Here is a 23,240-nt window from a genome sequence, read left to right as displayed (position 1 = left end):
GTGCCAGCATCCCATATGGGCCCTGGTTCGAGTCCCCGCTGCTCCACTTCTTTTTTTTATTTTTTTTAATTAATTTATTTTTTATTTTTATTTTTTTTGACAGGCAGAGTGGACAGTGAGAGAGAGAGAGAGAGAAAGGTCTTCCTTTGCCGTTGGTTCACCCTCTTCCAATGGCCGCCGCGGCCAGCGCGCTGCGGCCGGCGCACCGCGCTGATCTGATGGCAGGAGCCAGGAGCCAGGTGCTTTTCCTGGTCTCCCATGGGGTGCAGGGCCCAAGCACCTGGGCCATCCTCCACTGCACTCCCTGGCCACAGCAGAGAGCTGGCCTGGAAGAGGGACAACCGGGAAAGAATCCGGTGCCCCAACCGGGACTAGAACCCGGTGTGCCGGCGCCGCTAGGCGGAGGATTAGCCTAGTGAGCCGCGGCGCCGGCCCCCAGCTGCTCCACTTCTGATCCAGCTCTCTGCTATGGCCTGGGAAGGCAGTAGAAAATGGCTCATGTCCTTGGACCCCTGCACCTCCATGGGAGACCTGGAGAAAGCTCCTGACTTCAAATTGGCAAAGCTCCAGCCATTGCTGTCAATTGGGGAGTGAGCCAGCGGGTGGAAGACCTCTCTCTTTCTCTTGCATCTCTTCTCTCTGTGTAGCTCTGACTTTCTTTTTTTTTTTTTTTTTTTTAAGATTTATTTTATTTATTTGAAAGACAAGAGTTACAGAGAGAGGTAGAGACAGAGAGAGAGGTCTTCCATCTGCTGGTTCACTCCCTAGATGGCCGCAACAGCTAGAACTGCGCCGATCAGAGCCAGGAGCTTCTTCTGGGTCTCCCACGTGGGTGCAGGGGCCCAAGGACTTGAGCCATCCTCCAACTGCTAGTCCCAGGCCACAGCAGAGAGCTGGATCAGAAGAGGAGCAGCCGGACTAGAACAGGCACCCATATGGGATGCCTGCACTTCAGGCCAGGGCGTTAACTTGCTGCGCTACAGTGCCAGCCCAAGCTCTGACTTTCAAATGAATAAATAAATCTTGAAAAAAAGAAACACATAGATCAATTGTGTAGCTTATATATGCTTCTATGAAATGCAGTGATTGAAAAAGATCCCTGTGATCTGACTTCGACACTCATTCCAGAAACTGATCCACTTCTCTACCCCTTCTAGATGGTAATGGATTATACAGAGAAACAATACTAGAACAAAATATATGGCTTTTATTAAACATAGGTGACATAGGTTACAATATCAAAGAAGAGCATGCGTGAACAGATTATTCATTCATTTGACAAAAACACAAAATGAGACTGAAAACGTTAAAAGATGAAATATGCACAATGTACAAAATTCTCTTTAAGTTAAAGTGAGAAAGAAAAACCAAATCACAGTTTGAATAAATAGAGTGATGTCAGCTCGCCCAATAAAGGCATAAGGCACAAATTAAACCAAAGGATTAGCGCATGAGAGGGAAGCTTGTCTGGCCCACACAGGTTTCTAACTAAAGCTCCCACAACAGCGCTGCACAGATCCTCAGGACCAAGAGCAGAGAGCCCCATGCAGCAGGGTATGCATCCCCCCCAGGTTCAAGTTTTTCTGGCTGCCCCTGTTCCTCATGGTCAGGTTTCCCTGTGCCAGAGAAACACTGTCCCTAATACTTTTATGGGTAAACAAAGCCTTCTTGCTGTAACAAGTGATCCTGGTGTGAATAACACAAACTTTCAAAATAATGCCCTTCCCCCCCTCCCCCAACCAAAGTCACAGAAGAGAAATTACAAGGGAATTTTGCTAAGATTTCAGTGTCCACAGAAACAACCCGTGATGCAGGCCAGCAGGGGCAGCAGGTACTTGGTTGGGTGTTTGACAGATGACCTCGTATACTCACCCACCTTTCACCCACCCTCTCTACCTCCACTTCCCCTCCTGTCTTAGAAGTGGACCAGAGCTTCAGCCATTTCCAATTTGGCTGACACTGGGTTAATAAAGAAACAACAGGCACCCTTTCCTGGTTTCAAGTCCCAGGGTGCCAGGGCCTCTGTCCAGCAGTTCACAGTGCATGTATCTAAGTGCCTAAGTCAGAGTTTTCTTCACGGTTAACTCCAGGACTCTGGTGTATGGGGTGTAGTTCCTGGAAGGCATCACGATTTCGCGAGTCCTGCCTGTTTGGCTGAGGAAAGAGAAAACGCAGATTAGGAAGATGAAACAAGACTTTCCAAACTTCTCACTGGGAAAGACAACTCTAGGAAATCATACTCTCAGCACTGAAAAAGACCACAATAGTACAGCTTCATATTTCAATTAGACATTTCAAAAGCAACCTGCTTCATCTGTTGATATCCTACTCTCCAAGGTGATGGCATTAAGAGGTGGGGCCTCTGGGAGGGGTCGTGAGAGTGAAGTCCTTGGGAATGAGATCAGTGTCCTCATGAAAGAGACCCCAGAGAGGTCCACGGTCCATTCTGCCACGAGAGGTCACACTTAAAGGCACTGTCTCTGAACCAGAACTAACACTTGATCTTACACATCTCAAGAGCTGTGGAAAACGAATTTCTAGTGTTCTGCAACAGGAGCATAATTTTCAGCAACTTTTAAAGGCTATAATAGGCACCCATGATTCATAATGTGGTAGCAAAGATGTATACATGGATCATTTTTTTATAAGATTTATTTATTTATTTGAAAGGCAGAGTTACAGAGAGGCAGAGGCAGATGCAGAGACAGAGGGAGGTCTTCCTTCCGCTGGTTCACTCCCCAAATGGATGGAGCTAGGCAGATCCGAAGCCAGGAGCCCAGAGCTTCTTCTAGGTCTCCCACGTGGGTACAGGGGCCCAAGATTTGGGCCATCTTGTACTGCTTTCCCAGGCACATGAGCAGGGATGTGGGTTGGAAGTGGAGCAGCCAGGTCTCGAACCGGCGCCCATATGGGATACCAGGGCTGCAGGTGGCGGCTTTACCCGCTGGCCCCACATGGCTCATTTTAATAGCATGTGTTAGGTACTATACTAGAGACATAAAGAGCTATGCTGAACATCCCCCATGTGCCCATTCAGCCCTCCTCTCCCCCTTCTCCACCCTCTCTCTGTTCTGGGGAGCTGCCGTAAAGATCAGCATCAAAAAGCTCCCTTGTCTTTTAGCTTCCAGTTCCATTTCTGACCAACTGGGAAAATGCAGTAGGTGACCAGAGAATGGAGAGGTCAGGACATTTGTTTGCTCCCAGGCAGGCGGCAGCTTGGTCACTGACTCCACTCCTCTCCCCGAGGCCACAGCGGTGGCTCCCCGCTTGCCATCTCCTACCAGCTCCCCCTCCTTCTCAGGGCTACAGGGGCGCTGTGGTTTGGATATGGTTTGTTCCCCATAGGTGCTGGAAGCTTAGCTCCCAATGTGGCAGGGATGCAGTCATGAAACCTCTAAGAGACGGAGCCCACTGAAGAAGATGAAGTCACGGGGGTTCTACCCTGATCAATGGACTGGCGCTGTCTCTAGGGATGGGTCAGGTCTGGTAGCATTGGATCAGTTTCTCAGAAACCAGGCTGTTACAAAAAGAGCAAGGCAGCACCCCCACCCCTGCCCAGTATCTTGCTTCCTATCTCCCCGTGGGACTCCCCTCTCTTCCACAGGTGCTCCCACCACTGTGCGGTCATTTACCAGAGCAGAGCAGATGCCAGCCCCTTGCTCCTCACAAGGAGGAGCACACTATGAGGAGCACACTATACCTCTTTTCTTTGTAAAATGCCTAATCTTCACAACACAAAACAGCTGCTGTGAGCCTTAGACCCTGCCATTGTCCTTTGTTTTACTTCCCTTACAGCTGCCCAAACATTTGTAAAATAGCCATTTAACTCTCTTCCATCTCCCTTTTGGGCCAGAACCCAGAGCAACACAAAGATGAACCTATTTGGGGCCAACTGAGAGCAGAGCAATTTAGCACGGCCAGGACACTGGTACGCAGAAATTCACACCTAGGGGCCGCTGCCATGGCTCACTTGGCTAATCCTCCACCTGCGGCACCAGCATCCCATATGGGCACAGGGTTCTAGTCCCGGTTGCTCCTCTTCCAGTCCAGCTCTCTGCTGTGGCCTGGGAGGGCAGTGGAGGATGGCCCAAGTGCTTGGGAGACCAGGAGGAAGCACCTTGCTCCTGGCTTCGGATCGGTGCAGCGCTGGCTGTAGCAGCCATTTGGGGGGTGAACCAACAGAAGGAAGACCTTTCTCTCTGTCTCTCTCACTGTCTAACTCTGCCTGTCAAAAAAAAAAAAAGAAAGAAAGAAAGAAAGAAAGAAAGAAATTTCACACCTAGAGAGTGAAGCCGGAGAGATGCCTAGCACTCACCATCTGATACTTGCGGGTTGCTTCACGTACACAGCAGTTAGAATCCTTACCCCAACAAATGTAGTGACAATAAATGCATATATCAGATAAAAGAATCACCCCCTTTCCCCTTAACTTCTCATGTTCAGTCAATCACAAAATGGTTCAGGATGTACTAGAAGTGAATTTGGGGGTGGGAGTGGGGGTTTGGGGGTGGAAGATTTTAAGCTTTATGGATTTTAAGCTTTATGTCTCCTCCAGTCTATTAAATACATCTTCCCCATACTTTTTATCCCCCATCCCACATAAACCTTGGAAACGACTCTTACACATGCTTCCACCACAACGCTGGCCCCATCTCATTGCACCTACCATCCTACACACTGTCTTTACTGTTGGGCATCATTTCTCTGAGGGTTAAAATCACATCTCCATCACCTTCATGGCCTGGTCCCAGGAGGTCACTGTCACTCCACATATGGTGACAATGGACACCAGAGGCTGAGGGATTTTTGAGTAGTTAGTGGCTCCAGTGTCACCTGCCACAGAGAAGAATCCATGGGACCTGACCATCTGGGAGTCCCCAGGGAGCTGACCAGGCAGGTTAGCAGAGTGGCAGGGGCAGAAGCCAGATGGCAATTTGTGCCAATGCCTGTGAAAATTCCACAGAACAGAAGTGGTCTCTGGTGAGAATATCCTGAAAGCCCATAAAATGCAGAAGCATTTATAAAGGTAAGCCTCCTGGGTTTCCAAAACAGGCTCTCGTGTCTCAACCTTTCAAAAAAGAAGCAGGGCATTTTATTAAGTTGATGGCTACTTGGAAACAACAGGATTTCAAGAACACAAAATCATTTCAACCACAGAACTGAAATGCAACCATTTTCCTTAACACTTTCAGGCGATTGTTAACCTTTTATTAATCCATAAAGGGGCAGTTCCCCTGGGGGAAACAATAGAAGAATCAGTAAATAAAGCTTAGACAAAAAGCTACTTTGTGCTCTGGTCTCTACAACAGAAATATGAAAATGCAAGCATTTTAAAGCACTTACTATGTGCCAGGTACTTATGACCATGGGGAATATTTTTCATCAAATCACACCTATTAAGACATAATTTATGAGTTTGCTGGAAGGGGAGTTTCACTACGGGGCAGGAGAATGAAAAGTTGCTTTTTTTTTTCTTTTTGGTTTTCCATTTTTCTCTGTAAATAAAGGCTAGATGACCTGAAACTGTTCTCAGTGGCTTTCATACACTTCTATTGCAGTTTGCACACTGAACTCTGAACTCCTGAATCTTTAAAAAATATGTGCTTAAAAGTCCCTGAACTCACAGTGATTCCCTCCTCACCTTTTTCCCCCCTCCCCTTTCTCCATGATGAGTTCCTTGCTCAATGGAAACTTATATCACAAAGCTTGGGTGAGAGTGGAAGGAGCTGAGGAGGAGAAACTGGAGGCAGGAGACAGTACCGAGCAAGTTTGACGTAAGGTATGACCAGCCTCAGGTAGCTGCTGCCTGTAGGATGTGAAGCTGCAACGCAAACCATGAAGGAAAGGGACAGGACAGGACGAATGAACAAATCTAGGAGCAGAAGTGATCGCCATACACCGAGCAGGGTAACCAGGAAATGCAGGAGCAGCATCAGCAGAAACCTGACAATGCATCTCTTCCCACCACAGCGCAAAAGAACTAGGGATCAGCAGCCAGGAAAACGCTGGAGACAACACAAATGCATAGATATCAAACAACTTACTCACAGGTATCCAATGGATCAAGGAAGAAATTAGAAAGAAGTTTCAAAGTATCTCAAAACAAAGGAAGATGGAAACACACCTACCAAAACCTATGAGATGCAGCAGAGACAGTGCTAAGAGGCACACTTGCAGCAATCAACAAAGCAGAAAGAGCTCCAATAAACCACAGAGTGCTGCACCTCAAGGAACTGAAAACACAAGAACAAACCAAACCCCAAATCAGCAAAGGGAAAGAAATGATAAAAATCAGGGTAGAAAGAAATGGAGACTAAAAAGTGAAAAAGAAAAAATGAAATGATGGGCTGGTTCTTTGCAAAAATAAACAAAATTAACAAACCCCTATCTAGACTAAGAAACAAAAGAGAAAACTCAAATACATGAAAACAGAAAAAAAATAAACCAGAAATATAAAAATGCAGGCACTCAGGCTGGGCCTGGTAGGGCACTTAGCCTTCTCAGCAAGCTTCTTGGGGAATTACCACCAAAATCTTCCTTTTCAAGGTGAAAAACTGAGACTCCAGGAAGTAGGAGTTGTCCCAAAAAGCTAGCAGGAGGCAGGTCTAGGACTCACACTCAGGTCTTCTGACTTCCAAGCCATTATTCTTAACTTCTCCTGAGAGGAAGTGATTTATAGAAAAAGAAAACGCACTCAGCTGTGGATATGGTGAGTGTGAAGATCAGGAAGACACCAAATACCATTGCCCAGAAGGCAGCCGGGAGTGAAGACATCACCCTGGGATTCAGCCACAGGGAGGGGAGGCAAAGCCAAGAGACTGGCTGCAAGTTTGCAGGAACTGCTGTAACCAAGACAGAACCACAAGGAGCTCTCATGGTGAAAATCTTCTAGGAGGAAGAGGCCCCATCAAAGGAGAGAGAGCGGACAGGCCACAGAGGTCGGGAGAGAACCAGGATCTAATTAGGGAGGATTGTCGAATGCTGTAGGGAGACAGCTTCCATTCAACAAATACTGATTGCCAACTTTACACCAGGCACTGTTCTAAGTAGGTCCTAGCATGACTGCAATTTGTCTACTAGATGAAAAACCCTACCCTTACAAAGCTTACATTCCATCAAGGGCCAGGCCGAGGGACAGGGAGAGAGGGAGGGACACAAACATGTAAACCATGAGCAAGCAGTACTGCTTCTAAAGCTTTCATCAAATAAATAAACCGTATGGCAATACAGATCAGCTGCTGAAGTCCCGTCTCGCTGTGCACTGTTCCTTCATTCATCCAACAGATGTTTATTGAGCATCAACTAAATACTAGACTAGGAAATCCCCCGGCGTTCACGGTGCTGGAAGGGTCAGGGGGAAAATGGGTGAGGGTGGTTTAGAACAGGGGGTTGGTGGTGCTATAGGTAAAGAAAAGGCTGTGTCATTTTCCTTCAAGCACACAAGAGAACGGAATGGTGTAGTCAAATGCTGTTCGCAGTAGCACAGCACACAGCACTTCAGGTGTAAGGAGAAACGGGTAGGCGGGGCCATGCTGCTCTGCCAGGAGTTGTGTGCCTGGTGCCTGGAACACACCAGGACCACTCTTGCGTCTCAGCAGAGGGGGACCTTATCAACCATTGGGACTTGCAGAGTTTTATGCAGTGTTGAAAAGAGTTCAAGCCCTTAATTTCCAACCCTTAAGTGGAGAGCCCAGTGCATACTGAAACACTATATATTTGATGAGACTCTATTTCATTAAATCACTAATTATCACCAGTAAAAATTAAATCAGTGAAGCTGTCTTAGGCACACCCAAATCCATTTATATTTCATAAAGTGTTTTACATCTAAAATCAGGTTTAGTCTAGTTAGTAATTTTAAAAAGCCCTTTTATTAAGTGTTTAACTTCAGTCTAGTTACCACGCTAAATGTTTTTTACACATGTTTTCATTTAATCTTCACAGCAACTCAATGAGATGTAACATCCTCATCTTCATTCCTGTTTCAAGGATGAAAGAGTAGAGGTTTCAAGGCGATTATAACTTGCCAGGGCTGTGCTCAGCAGCTGCGGGGCTGGAAAGCCAGGCAGCTGAGAATCCCCGGGTGGACCACACTGCTGAGGATGTTTGCTTGTTTGTTTGTTTGTTTGTGGGAGAAGAACAGAAAGGAAGCACAAAACATTCTTACATAATTGAGGCTTAACTCAATACTTTTAGTGATCAAAAATATTCTGGAGGAGGCTGGTTGAAAATATTCTGGAAAACACCACGGAATCGTCTTTACTGAGATGCAAGTCAGAAGTTGAAGTAAGAACCAAGAATTTTGTTGGGCTGTACGCAACACATTTTTGCAACTTTCTAATGAGCATTGTCAAACTACAAATGTGCTGCACCAAGACTTAGAAGGCCTGGTTCTGATCCAGGTTCACTAGCATCACTTTATCTCTCTACACGTCCATTTTGGTGTTTCTAAAATGTGAGCAGACCAGGGGGCCCAATGTGTTTCTGACCATAGGCCTCTTTATTCAAACAAAACCTTACCTGGAACCCAACATACAAAACAGACTCAACGCAGATTTTCTCGGTTTGTTCCTGCTGTGGGTTCTCACTAATCCTCTTCACCCCAACCGTAGGTGTCCCCAACCTCTCCAGGATCCCCAGCCCACAGCAAGGAGCACCCAAGAAGCCGAACTATTGCCTGGAGTTCTCTCTAAGGATCCTGCGCACCTCACCACCAGAACTGTGTGGCACCTTTCACACAGTAGGCGCTTAATAAACAGCTGAGGAAATGCATGAAACATTCTTCTACCTCCTCAGAAGTGTGGATACGGAGCTTTCATTTCCTCTGCTGATCGACCAGGCAGTTAGAGGGTGAAGATGGATCCTAGGGGACACCCAGTGCTCCATTTACGGAAAAGCTGCCTTTTAGACACTCAAGTGGCTTCCAAGTTCACCGTGGCCATAAGTTAAGGGTCTGTCAGCACTTCCATTATGAAAACCGCTTTGTGGTTTCATAACTCAGCCATAAAAGTTTGCTTCAGGCTATACTTGGGCATACAAATTGAAAAGCCTGTTTTAAGCCAAAATGTGGGAATTAGAAAACAAACAATTTATTGGTTTCAGACATAGTTTCGTACCCAACTTAGTCAAACAAGATTTATTATGTGGGCAATTAGAGTGGACTAAGTCACTTGGTTCTTGAAAAATAAAAATGGAGGGAAATGGCCATGTTATTTACATTTCAAAAGAGGTCCCAAGCATGATCAATCATTCTTTTCTGTTATACTTTCGGCATATCCTCTGCACCACAGGTTGATGAGACCTGGAGTCTGTTTATATTTCCTTGCCCTTTTTATTTTATTTTTTTTTTAACATTTTCCACTAAGTATATAAAAATGATAAAACTGCTTTGCTTTTATCAGAAAACAAGCCATGTAAGTGAGAACACTGTCAAAGAAAAAGTTTAATGTTGCTTTCGGCAAATTCCTTGAGAATGGCCAATGGCTGACTTGAATGAACCAAAAGGAAAACATCGGTAACAAACCATAAAAATAAGTAAAGAAATGAGGTCTTCTGTGACGTTGGAGCTGGCAGAGTCCTAAGAAGTCACCTGGCCAAAATGCTCACTGCACGGTTGGGAAACTGAGACCTCAGCAAGGGGAAACCCACCAGCCCACCTGAAGGCACTCGCGCCAGCTCCCAGCTCAGGGACTGGCTCATCTCTGTGTCCCACCAGCTGTATCCGCTCGAGGTTCCAGGATTCACCATTTTTCTGGACTACTCACGTCTATCACTGCACACACAAAGATTCCAACGTACACAAGAACCTCCCTCGATAGACAGCACACCGGGTATCTTTGCAACTATGATTATCTAAAGCCTAAGTCACAAGTCATCAGCATCCTAGAGGCAAGCTGGTTTTCTGTCTTCTTTAAGCCACACAGTTGTAAACATCTAGAAATGGTAACTGAGTTACCCAAGGGACGTGACTGTGTCACAGGCTCGAGTCTTGCCTGAGAGAGACACAGGCATGGGAGAGGAGAGACATGGGCATGAAGAGGGTGAAGCAATAACTTAGTGATGAATGTGCCAGGCCTCTAGCTCAGGAATGCAACTGAATAAACTAGGCTATAGTTACCACACACACCTGCTAATGACTGAGTCAGACACTTATTTATGAGCTGAATCCACTGCTTGACAATACTCTGTTAAAGTATTGGGGAGATGAATTTTGGTTAAGACTTAGAGCCTCCCCCTTCTGTTACCAAGGTACCTTTGGATGCCCCTCTCATACCGTGATCAGCATCGGTGCAGGAACAAAATCTGGTTCCTCTTGTGTCATAACTATTTGGCACAGGGAAGAGACTCAACAGCTGTTTGCAGAATGAGTGAGTCAATGCAGGCACAAATGCACACACTCACTGATAGGGCAGTGGCTTCTCCAGGTCTCTGCTTTGCTGTCCCCACTGCCCTCCCTACACAATGCCCTGCTCCCACGGGAACCAGTCAGACCCCCTCAGCAGTCACCACTTAGCTTCACAGAAATAGTTTTGGTTGAAAGAATGTAATTCTGTTAATAACAGCCCACTAAAGTATTTCCCTAAGTCAAAGAAGAATTTTAGGCATAAAAACAGGAAATTCCTAAATACCTGGGTAGGAGATCACAGCTCACTCCAACCTCTCTGGTTTCCACTTCAGTCTTGGACTGGATTTCTGTTAAATAGTCCAACCTGCTTTGTAGTTCATTATTCTAGAGAAGAAGAAAAAAGTATATTTAGTAAACCAAATATGTTCCTCTACAAATACACACAATAGAATTTGTTCATATTAGCTAATTTCCTCTGGTGACATGGCCATTTATCACAATGTATTACTGTATCTCTGTATCAATGTATTACTGTATCTCACAATGTATTAATTTATCTCTGACATGGGTGTTTTAAAGAAAGGTGTTGACTGAATCTTTATAGCTAGCTTTCTTTCTTTTTTTTTTTTTTTTTTTTTTTGTTTTGGAGAGGCAGAGTAGATAGTGAGAGAGAGAGAGACGGAGAGAAAGGTCTTCCTTTGCCATTGGCTCACCCTCCAATGGCCGCTGCGGCCGGTGCGCTGCTGCCGGCACACCGCGCTGATCTGATGGCAGGAGCCAGGTACTTATCCTGGTCTCCCATGGGGTGCAGGGCCCAAGCACTTGGGCCATCCTCCACTGCCTTCCCAGGCCACAGCAGAGAGCTGGCCTGGAAGAGGGGCAACCGGGACAGAATCCGGAGCCCCGGCCGGGACTAGAACCCGGTGTGCTGGTGCCGCAAGGCGGAGGATTAGCCTAGTGAGCCGCGGCGCCAGCTTATAGCTAGCTTTCTATGTATGTACATGCACATACAGCAACTTCACATAAGCGATAAACAAAATATCCTCATCTATACTCTAATCTACTTTTTTCCAAGTCAACAATCTACTGAAGGTATCTTTCCATGTTTATTAGGTTTTCTTTTTCTATGTCAACAAACTATTTTAATTGGTTCACACTATTCCACTGTATGGATATATTTATTTAACTAGTCTCTTATTGATGGGTGTTTAGATATTTACCACTTTTTGCCATTGTAAACTAAGGTGCAGCTCAACTTTTAACACCCCCTCATTAAACTATAAAATGAGCAAGTCTATTAATTTAATTTAGTGGGAAATACCTCTATAACTTAATAATTAGTATTTCATAGGTGTGGAAAATTCAGAATCTCAAACATATAAAGTAGAATTAGCTCTTTGGGATTAAAATTAGCATTCTAAATAGCTCTATTTCAGGCCAGGGCCAAACATTACATAGGTTGATAATTAGATGCTCAGGAATTAGGAATTTGCCCCATGGGGGAAATGAAAGATAAAGGAGTAGGAGAGTTGAGGATATTAAAATGCAAACAGATGAAATGATGGTGCCTGAAATTTAAAACACACAAAAAATTACACACACTTACAAAAAAATTAAAATTTCACAAAATTTTTTTTCAGAAAGAATTCACAGTGGTTATCTCTGTGTATTGATACTTTTGGATGGTTTTAAAGAAGTTCTCTGTATTATAATGCTAGACAAATTTCCATGAGACAGTGACCCATACCTATTTTCCTGGCTGTATTCTCTGAAGCATGGCATGTAGGAGACACATAATATTTACTGAATTAAAATATGCATAAATGCTTCTACTTTGTTACTTGCATAATTACAAAAACATGAAAGTCATTTTCTTTTCAAGTTGGAGCTGAAGCGGAGGCACTATGCTAAGAGAGTAGACAATCCAGGAAGCAGGAATTCATTTGTTTTTAAAAAATGAAGGGCGCTTGCAGCTCAGTAGCTCCTGCTCTGAATGGATAATATCAAGGGCAAAGCAGCAGCTCTGGTGCAAACCCGCATTCTGCATGAGGTAAAGGTCTATGGATCCCTTGTGATAAATAGGAAATGGTGTAGAGGAAGGGAGTGCATCCCAGATTCCCTAGTACCTGACAAGTTATGACAGATCTATGGGCTCCAAATCTATCACCTGATCCTCACTACGGAAGAAGGGTGCTGGCTTACTGCCAGGAAGATATCAACATTCACACACACACACACACACACACACCCTTCCCTAGCAATATCTGTACTGTCCCAATCACTAGGAACAAGCAAGACAGAAGGTGTTACTCTTTCTGGAAGTCCCAATAATTCTAACATCATATCCCTTCTCAGTGTAAAGACTTTAATCACAAGGATTTCATAGAATGCTGAGTCAAGTACCTGTAGTTAAGGGGCATAAAGACAAGGTTAAGGAGCAGAAGTTTAGCACAGTGGTTAATTTGCTGCTTCAGATACCCAAATCCCATATTGAAGTGCCTGGACTCCTGGCTCGGCTTCTGATCCAGTTTCCTGCACACCTTGGGAGGCAGCATGTGATGGCTCAAGAAGCTGGATCCCTACTAACCATATGGGAGGTGTGGACTGAGCTCTAGGCTCCAGTTGGCCCAGCCCTGGCTACTGTGGGTATTTGAGTGAATGATTAGATGGAAGATCTTTCTGTCTCTCTGTCTCTGTCTCTCTCTCAAATAGATAGATAGATAGATAGATAGATGAGAGAGAGATATGTACATAGATAGACACGGTTAGCAAAGATACCCTAGTTAGTATGCAATAAATAGTAGAAAAGTAGACTAACATCCTCTGTTCTGTTTCATGCAAATTTTATATGCATACATCAGATATTTATAGAAGCATGAAATCAAAACTTTACACTCATGAAACTGTAATACAGTCAGCAAAAAATTATTGCAAATCTATATGTCAGGCAATATGTGAAAATAGGTGAGGGGAGGTGGACATATGGCATGATTTGCAGCTCTCATGGGTAGACAACGGAACATAACAGAACAGAACAATGTGTTAAGTGCAATTACAGAGGAAACTCAGAGAATATTAGGAGAAAACTCAGAGGGGACATCTAACTCAACATGGGTACAGAAAAGGCAGTTCCTGGAGTTAGGGAAGGGAAAGAGAATATGAAAAGTATTACAGAATTGTGGAAACATAATGGATTGCACAAAAGCACTTTATCACATTATACAAGTAGGCAGGAATTAGTTAGGAAGGGATATGGATGCCATTACAAGGAAATAAAATCAAATCCTATTAAGAACAAGGCTAGCACCAGAATTTATTATAATCATTTGGTTCCTGAGTGAAAAGTGGATCAGAAGAAAATAAGACTGAATGTAGGAAGATCAGGCTGGAAGGCCTCTGCAACCACCCAGTTAAAACAGTGAGAGCTGTAGTTCTAGTACGGAGGAGGATGCACTCGACAAGCGGGGCCTTTTTATTCCATGTGTATAAAAGCTATACATTTGGAATAAAAAATTATAAAACAACCAATAATGTCACTAGACGACTGAACAAACGCAGGCAAGGTTTGGAGGGAAGGTGGAACTTTGAGCAAGTGACAAGTGCTTCTCTGTATTCCTGAGGTTCTGCATTTTGTTACTTTTTTTTGGTTTGCAGTTTTGCCCTGAGAGTACCACAGTCATGTTGACAGCAGCACAGGTATAATAAAAGTTTAACAGAAAGTCAATCTTCTGGTAGAAGAAACCACAGAAGGAGCCCAGAGCTACAAGATTAAGATTAAAACTAACAAAACAAAGGATTCAGAGCAGAGGGAAACCCCAAATTTTGTGTATAGACTCAGCTCAAGTCTCTGGTAGACTCCTGAACCATGCATGTGTGGAAGAAACTAAAAGAAATTTGTAAGTATGGCTTAAAAAATTGACTGCGATCTGAGCCATCACCTAGTATAGGCATGACCTCCTTATTCACAGAGCAATGACATAGAATCCAGAGTTTCTACAATGCAATACCAGAATGTTTAGCTTACAATCCAAAATTACTCAACACATGAATAATCAGAAAAATTTCATCCAATCCCAAGGGAAAAGAGAATCCCCAACACTAATCCTGACATGACTCAGATGTTGGAATTCTCAGACAAGGGCTTTAAGTTAGCTATCATAACTATGATCAATGAGGTAAGGAAAGTATGCTTACAATGAATTAAGTAGTAAAAAAACAGAAAATATAAAAAAGAACCAAGTGAAAGTTTTAGAACTGAAAAGTATACACTTGAAAATAAAAGTAAAAAATTCTCTAGACGGACTTAGGAATGGAGATGATAAAGAAAGGAGTCAATAAACTGGGAGACAAATAAAAGACTGAAAAGAACCAAATGAAACTTCATGGAACTGTGCAATACTGTTTAAAAGTAGGTCCTGGAATCAAAGAGAGGGAAAAATAATGAAAGCAGAAAAAATACTCTAAGAACCAATGGCTGAAAATTTTAAATGAAAGGTATGTGAAGGACATACATTCACAAATTAAAGAAGCTCAGTAAACCCCAAACAGGATAAATTCCAAGAAAAATACATCACAGTCCAATCACTGGAAACCACAATTAAAAAAAAATCTTAAGAGCAACTTGTTACATACAGTTGTATAATCATTTGATTGACCACATACTTCTCATAAAAAAAATACCCAGAATCTAGAAATGGTGAGAACTACAGAGAAAATGTCAACCAAGAGCTCTGTATCTTTCAATTATAAGAGTGAATAAAGACCTTACTCCTACATAGAAAGTTAGAGATTTTTTTTTACCACCAGGTCTGAATAACAGAAAATGCTAAATAAAATTTCTGCAGGCTATAGAAAGCTGACATTAGAGAGAAAATATTAAAAAATCTCTTATCTCTTAATATCTTTACAATAAACATGATTACAAAGCAAAAGTAATAAGGTTAACATTGGAGAGGAGTAAATGAACCTATAACAGTGCAAGCTTTCTGCATGTTACATGGAAAGGTACAATACTGTCTCTATGTATTTAAATAATATAAAAGAAATCAAGAATGAGGAAATAAAACAAACAAAATTTAAAAACCCACACATACCTACAAGAAGCAAACAAAAGAATGAAATGGTAGAACTAAATCCAACTATGTTAACATGATTAAATGCTCATGAACTATAGATTCCAATTAAAATCTAGAGACCCTCAGAACTTATAAAAAGTAGTCCCAACCAAACGTTGTCTACAAGAGATGTACTTTGAATACAGACACAGGTGAGCTGAAAATAAAGTGGATGGAAGAAGATAAACCACATATACAGTAAACACAAGCAGGTAGCAAAGGCTCTATTAATATCAGATAAAAGAGAATTTAAGACAAAAACTATTAACAAAGATATGAACAACATTTCATTATGAAAAGGTCAATTCATCATCAACATATCAAAATGAGTACACACCTAATAACATAGCTTCCTAATACATATAGTTAAACTGGACAGAATTAAAGAAAAAAACAGACCATCTAACATCATAGTAATGGAGTTTAATATCTTTCTTCCAGAAAATGATAGGATAATCATATAAAACCATGGAAAATATATATGTTATGTAAACAATATTACCAAGCACTTAAACTTAATTTAATGGTATTTAGAGAATATATGTATATATACACACACATACATAATACTTAATCGAGCACTTAATGGTTATTTATAGGATATATACATACACAAAACTTAATCAAGAGAAACCATATGCTGGACCATAAAACAACTCTCAATAAATCTAAAAGAACTAAAACATACAAAGTATGTTCTCTGACTATAAAAAAATAGAAATAAAAAACAATAAGATAGCTAGGAAAATCTCAAGTATTCACAAGTTAAACATGCTTCTAAAAATACATAAATCAATGAAAAAAATCCCAAGGGAAATTAGAAAATATTTTGAACTGGATAATAATGAAAGCATAACATATCAAAGCTTGTGGGATGCAGCTGAAGCAGAGCTTAGGAGAACATTTACAGCTTGAAAGGCTTATATGAAAAAAGATGAAAGGTCTAAAGTCAATGACCTCAGTTTCTACTGCAAGAAGCTAGGAAAAGAAAACCAAAGTTATGACAAAACAATTAGAAGGAAGGAACTAGTGACTATCTGAGCAAAACTCAGTAACACAGGAAAAGAAAGAGAGAAAATCGACAGAGTCAAAAGCTATTTAAAAAATGTTTAATCCACAAAATGGATACTCTTTCCCCCAGGTAGACTGGTAAAAGAAAAGAAGAAAGGGAGCAGGAGAGAGGGGGCAGAGAACAGGGAGAGGGTGGGAGAGCGAGAGCACAAATCACCACCCTCAGAAATAAAAGGGACATTACAGTGAAAGGCCTGGCCATCTGCGTGGGAACAAAGAATGTCACCCCTCCAGATACAACACAAAAATTAACTCAAAATGCATCCTCTAGTGAAAAAGCAAAAAATAGAACATTTTTAAAGGAAACCACAGGTGAAAATATCTATGATATTGTAGTAGACAAAGATTTCTTAGGACACAAAAAACACAGACCATTACAAAAAAACCAGGTTAACAAATTTATCAAAAATAAAAACCAAAATTCAAACTCTCTTCAACAGGTATCATTTAAAAAATGGAAAAGCATGTGACAGAATGATAGAAAATGTTCAGAATACATATATTTGACAAAGGGCTAGAATACATAAAAAAAACTCGCAGAACTCAGTAATAAGAAAACTAAAAATTGAATAAGATAGAGCGGTGCTGTGGCATAGAGGGTTACACCGCCACCTGCAGCGCTGGCAATCCCATATGGGTGCTGATCCAAGTCCTGGCTGCTATGGTTCCATTCCAATCCAATCCAACTCTGATCCAATCCAGCTCCCTGTTAATGGCCTAGGAAAAGCTACAGAGGATGGCCCAGGTGCTTGGGCCCTGTACCCTGGGAGACCCAACTGAAGTTCCTGGCTCCTGGCTTTGGCCTGGCCCAGCCCTGGCCATTGCAGCCATTTGGAGAGTGAAACAGCGGATGGAAAAATCTCTCTTTGTAATTCTGACTTTCAAATAAATAAAACAAGAAAAAAAAATCAGTAAGATAGTGGGAAAAATGTTTGAACATAGTTCAAAAATGGGACAACATAATGGTCAATAAGCACAAATGTTCAAAAAAACAATGTTCAAAATTACAAGTCACCAAGGAAATGCAAGTTAAAACCAAAATGAGATATCACTATATACCCCTAGAATGGTTAAATAGACTAAGAATACAAAGTCCAGGTAGGAGTGTGAGATAATAGTATACTCAAACTTCTGGTAGGAGTGTAAAATATTCCAACTCCTTTGAAAAACAGTTTGACAGTTTCTTATACTTTTTTTAAAGATGTATTTATTTGAAATGCAGCACTACGGAGAGGGAGAGACAGAGGCAGAGAGAGAGAGAGTGTCCATCGGCTGGTTCACTCCTCACAAGGATGCAATGGCCACAGCTGGGCCAGACCAAAGGCAGGAGCTTCCTCCACGTCTCCTATGTGAGTGCAGGGCCACATGTACTCGGGCCATCTCCCACTGCTTTCCCAGGGGCATTAGCAGGGAACTGGATGAGAACTGGAGCAGCCAGGACTCAAATCAGTGCCCATATGGGATGCCAGTGCTGCAGGTGGCAGCTTTGCTAGCTACACCAGACTGCTGGCTCCTTGACAGTTTCTTAAAAAGGTAAACCCATACCTAACCCTACAATCCAGCTATCCTAGTACTAGGAATTTATTCAAGAAGAATAAAAAACATATGTCCACACAATGATTTGTATAGTAATGTTTATACTAGGTTTTTTTTTTTAAAGATTTATTTATTTATTTGAAAGTCAGAGTCACACACACACACACATACACAGAGAGAGAGAGAGAGAGGTCTTCCATCTGCTGGTTCACTCCCCAACTGGCCGCAATGGCCAGAGCTGCGCCAATTTGAAGACAGGAGCCAGGAGTTTCTTTTGGGTCTTCCATGTGGGTGCAGGAGCCCAAGGAATTGGGCCAATCTCTGCTGCTTTACCATGTCATAGCAGAGAGCTGGATAGGAAGTGGAACAGCCAGGACTAGAACCAGCGCCCATATGGGATGCCAGCACTGCAGGTGGTGGCTTTACCCACTATGCCACAGTGCTGGCCCCTATATCAGTTTTATTCACAATAGCTCCAAACAGGAAAAAACTCAAATATATATCAATAGGTGAATGGATAAATAAACTATGATATGTTCTTACAATGGAACACTACTATGCAATGAAAAATAATCTAGGCAACCTATGTGCATTATAATTCATTATGCTGAGTGAAATAAGCTAGAGAGAAAAAAGCACCTACTGTAGAATTCATTGATATGGAATGCTAACAAACTTGTAGTGACAAAAAGTGTTTAAAAAATACCCCCCTGCAGCCAGTGCTGTGGCGTAGCCGGTTAAACCACCCCCTGCAGTGCCAGCATCCCATATGGGCACCAGTTCAAGACCTGGCTGCTCCACTTCCGATCCAGCTCTCTGCTATGGCCTGGGGAAGCAGTAGAAGATGGCCCAAGTCCTTGGGCCCCTGCACCCATGTGGGAGACCTGGAAGAAGCTCCTGGCTCCTGGCTTTGGATCAGTGCAGCTCCAACTGTTGCGGTCAATTGGGAAGTGAACTAGTAGATGAAAGACCTCTCTCTCTCTCTGCCTCTCCTTCTCTCTCTGTGTAACTCTAACTTTCAAATAAATAAATTAATCTTTTAAAACAACACCCTCCTTCCCCTAAAATAATGTATCATGGGTATCCTGGATGTGAACGGGGAAGCAGAGAAGCTGCCGGTGACTGAAGTGGTGCACCTCTGCGCAGCGGCGGTGGCTCCGCAAGTACACACAATGATCAAAACTTCCCAGACGGACATGGTCTCTCTAGATGCAAGACATTTATGTGAATTCATATGCATCAAAGTTGATTTTTAAAAAAATGATACCCTGAACATGAGCAATAGGAAGAAAGCTAGCTAGGGAGAGACAGATTTCAGATATACTTTAAAAATAAAACTAACAAGACTTGCTGGAGTCAAACAAAGACGATTCACTTCTGAGCCTTGCAGAATCACTAAAACAGGCTGACACAAAACAGCTTGCCTGGACTGCAGCCCATAGCAGATCGCTTCTGGGATTGAGAATCAAATTGCAGATTTTTCCTGCTTTCAAACACCACCACCTTGTGTTTGTACGTGTAATGAATACCACAGGGTGGCTTGGGAGGCTTGTGTGCCTTCCAGGAAGGAAGAACCCAGTGCAACAACTTCGGGCATTTTTTTTTCTTCTTCTTTTTGGATATTACATCATTCATGCATGGCCGTCACTTCCTCCTCCAACTCCCTCAGGCCCAGGGCCGTGAGCAGCCAGGAGCTGAAGTATGTGCACTCCACAAGAACGTGTGTCCAATAATATGTGGACAGGAAACCCTAGTGCCTGGTGCTGCCGCCCCAATACTACACAGCAAAATTAGTAACAGCTTCGAGAATGCACAACAGACATGTTGAGAGCTCTGTGTGCATATTAAACACAGGATGGACAAAGCCAAGACATTTGACGCCTTCCTCTGCTTTCCGAATTCTGCCAACAGTTTAGGATATCCAGCTAAGAGAAACTCAATGAAACCTGTTCAGAGTTCCAGAAAGCTTATCAACCTTATGAAGATACATGCTTGTAATTTTGTTTTAAGAACATTTACTCTATTGAAAATAGGGGACAGGATCTTTCTTCTCCAGGAGGTGAGCAAATAAATAGCTGTTTGGAGGAAAGAAAAAGAAAAAATAGACATATTTTTATTAACAGGAAGATTTTGAATTGGCTAATGAAAATGCAGCCTGACAGAGCAAGCTAGAGAAAGCTTTTAGGAATCTGGTGTCTATTTTAATGGAAAAGGGTGTAGTATATAAATGAGTTTAAACACAGGTAAGTCTAAATCCAGGGTCCAAAACAATCTACATTTTCTATTTTAATAGAAACAGGTTCCAGATTGTCAGCCATGACCCAGGAAATGCCTGGATTTTTCTCTGAGCCCAGGATCAGGGATACAATGTTCTCTCAGACTGTTTGCCCAATGTCCTGATAGGATTTGAAAAAAAAAAAAAAAGGCAATAAAGTTTTCAAACTTTAGAAATCAAAGTAATCTTGGAGATGATCTAAGGCTCCTCCTCAGCTGTTATAGTGAAGCAACTGAGCCCAAATTGGTGGCAGTATGATGTGCTCAGGTTCACGCACAGAAAATGATGAAAGGTGGGTAAGAACTAAAGTCTCCATGATGCTGAGCAATCAAGAAAAAACTTTTACATGTGGCAAGCACAGCTCTTGTGTTTCACACACAATATTTCATTTTATCATAAAAAACAGAAATCCTTCCAGGCAGGTATGATTATCTCCATTTTACAAATGCCAAAAAATAAATATATAAAAAATAAAATGAGGCTTAGAAGGATAAAAGTCACTTGAGCAGAATGGTTTCGATTGTCAGTGGAGGTGTCAGGATCTAAACTTAGAAATCTCAGATAAAACTCCACTCTTGGATAATATTTTCACAGTACATCCAGGGAATAAACGCCTTGATTTGTGGTATATGCCAATTTCAGTAGTGAAAAGGGTCCCTCCATAGCTAATTTCAAGCTACCAACATAGGATCACCGGATGTAGACCTGAAAAGAAGGCACACACTCAGCTTTCCTGAGCCAGCGTGAGGCAGCTCTAGTACCCCACCGGACACACCGTGCAGTTCTGAAATCCGTGGCTCAAAGCACGGGAAAAGTCAACATGTTTCTGGAAGACAGGCAGAATTAGACTCAGCAAGGCTATGTCCAAGAAGCAGACCTCACCCAGTGCCTGGGGGGAGTTAGTGGCCTAGCCTCCTAGACTTTTTGTAATTATAACTCAGGGCACCTCCCAGGAACCACCAGTGAAAGTGAGTCCCCACTGTCCACAGCAGTGATCTCCTCAAAAAGTCTCCCCTTCCTGGCTGGCCTCCCATCCCTGTCTTATTTCCCCTCTCCCTCCTGGGGCTTCCTGGGATCACTTCCCAGATAAACTATCTCAACTTATACCCACACCTCAGGGTATAAGTTCCTCAGGGCCTGAGGAAACCCAAAGTAACAGATGAGTTTAATAAATCAAGCATTAAGCCCAACTGAAGGCTCCTCTCTCTGCATGCTATCCCTTTGGACATTCAATAATCTACTAGTAGGGGGCAGGTGTTTAAGCCAGTTGTTAAGACTTCAGTTACGACGCCCACCTCCGGGACAGGTGTCTGGCACAGTAGTTAAGCTGCCACATGGGATGTGCACAAGCCATTTCAGGGTTTCTGAGTTTGAGTCCCAGCGCCACTCTGAATTCCTGTTTCCTGCTGATGTGCATCCTAGGAGACACAGGTGATAGCTTAAGAAGTTGGGCCCCTTGGGGCCGGTGCCGTGGCGCAGTAGGTTAAACTTCTGCCTGTGGTACTGGCATCCCATATGGGCACCGGTTCTAGTCCTGGCTGCTCCTCTTCCAATCCAGCTCTCTGCTATGGCCAGGGAAAGCAGTAGAATATGGTCCAAGGGCTTGGGCCCCTGTATCCACATAGGAGACCGGGAAGAAGCTCCTGACTCCTGGCTTCAGATCGGTGCAACTTCAGCCATTGCGGCCATCTGGGGAGTGAACCAATGGAAGGAAGACCTTTCTCTCTGTCTCTTCCTCTCACTGTCTGTAACTCTACCTCTCAAATAAATAAATAAAATCTTTTTTTTTTTTAAAGAAGAAGAAAAAGTTGGGTCCCTGCCACCCATATAGGAGACCTAGATTGACTTCCTGCCTCCAGATTTCAGCCTGACCCAATTCTGGCTATTAAAGGCATTTGAAGAATGAACCAGCAAGTGGGAGATCTCTCTCTTTCTCTGTCACTCAATCACTCACTCACTGTGTCTCTCTACCTTCCAAATAAATGAAATAGCATCTCATATAGGAGTGCCTGTGTTCAATTCCAGGACCGATCCCTGACCCCAGCAACCCTGTAAGGCAGTTGTGATGCCTCAAATAATTGGGTTCCTGCCACCTACACAGGAGACTTGGATTCAGTTCCTGGGTCCCAGGTTCAGGCCCGGGCCAGCCCAGCCAGCTCCTCCTCTCAAATAAATAAATGAATGAATAATCAATGAATCAAGCAGTCAATGTACCAGTAGGAGAGCTCACTTGAGTAGTACAGCCAGAGACAAGCTAGGGGGCACTGTTCTGGGTGACCTGCTGGCTCTCCTGTCAGCGTCTCTTTCCTCTCCCCTGCGACTGCTTTCTCTGGACACATGGACATCGAGCGGGACACTCACTCTTTGACTCTCATTGGACAATGTGTGATTCTTCCCACAGGATGCTGCAATTTCAGAAGGAAATCTTGTGAATATAAACATCATTCATAAGGCTGGAGCTGGACTCAGTGATCATAGAAGGGAAGACTTGAGTATGGATGGAGAAATGTCCATTGACACAGTTTCGGTAGATGAGATGCTTGGGTTTTAGGACTGCTGTAGCTCCCCCCTCCCCTCACTGCAAACCCGGTAGTTAAGAGCTCAGGGTCCTCACTTAGGCATGACCGACCCAGCTGTAATCTACTGCAGGTCCCCTACCACCTCTGAGCTTCAGTTTCCCCACATATAAGATAGCAGAAATATACTCTCACCCAGAGGGCATCCATCCTAATAATGAGAGAACAATAATTGTTAACAATGACTGAATACTAGCTATGCATCAGGCACTTGCTATGCAGTCTCCATTCACTGTCATGATTCCCATTTCATGATGATAAAAAAAACTTCCCCCAGGTACCCAGCTAATAAGAAGCAGATCCCAGGTCTGAAAGTTAGGTAA

The 23,240-nt window shown here is 43.0% G+C and overlaps 1 protein-coding gene across 2 annotated transcripts in view; it reads right to left on the bottom strand.

The window, feature by feature from the left end:
- Window positions 1-1,187: 1,187 nt before the first annotated feature.
- Window positions 1,188-23,240, bottom strand: part of MYZAP (myocardial zonula adherens protein) — a 100,978-nt gene continuing 78,925 nt past the window's right edge. For both annotated transcript variants that reach the window (XM_008268955.4, XM_002717707.6), the window contains 2 exons: window positions 10,629-10,729; window positions 1,188-2,154 (listed from right to left, as the gene is read on the bottom strand). In XM_008268955.4, coding sequence (XP_008267177.1) covers window positions 2,058-2,154; window positions 10,629-10,729 — 198 coding nt within the window. In that variant the 3' untranslated portion in view covers window positions 1,188-2,057. The remainder of the gene's footprint in view (window positions 2,155-10,628; window positions 10,730-23,240) is intronic.

Source organism: Oryctolagus cuniculus, chromosome 12 (assembly GCF_051225735.1).
Source record: "Oryctolagus cuniculus isolate XC-2025 breed Fujian yellow rabbit chromosome 12, ASM5122573v1, whole genome shotgun sequence".
Lineage (NCBI taxonomy): Eukaryota > Metazoa > Chordata > Mammalia > Lagomorpha > Leporidae > Oryctolagus > Oryctolagus cuniculus.
The sequence above is the reverse complement of the archived record's forward strand: the minus strand, read 5'-3'. Positions and strand labels throughout refer to the sequence as shown.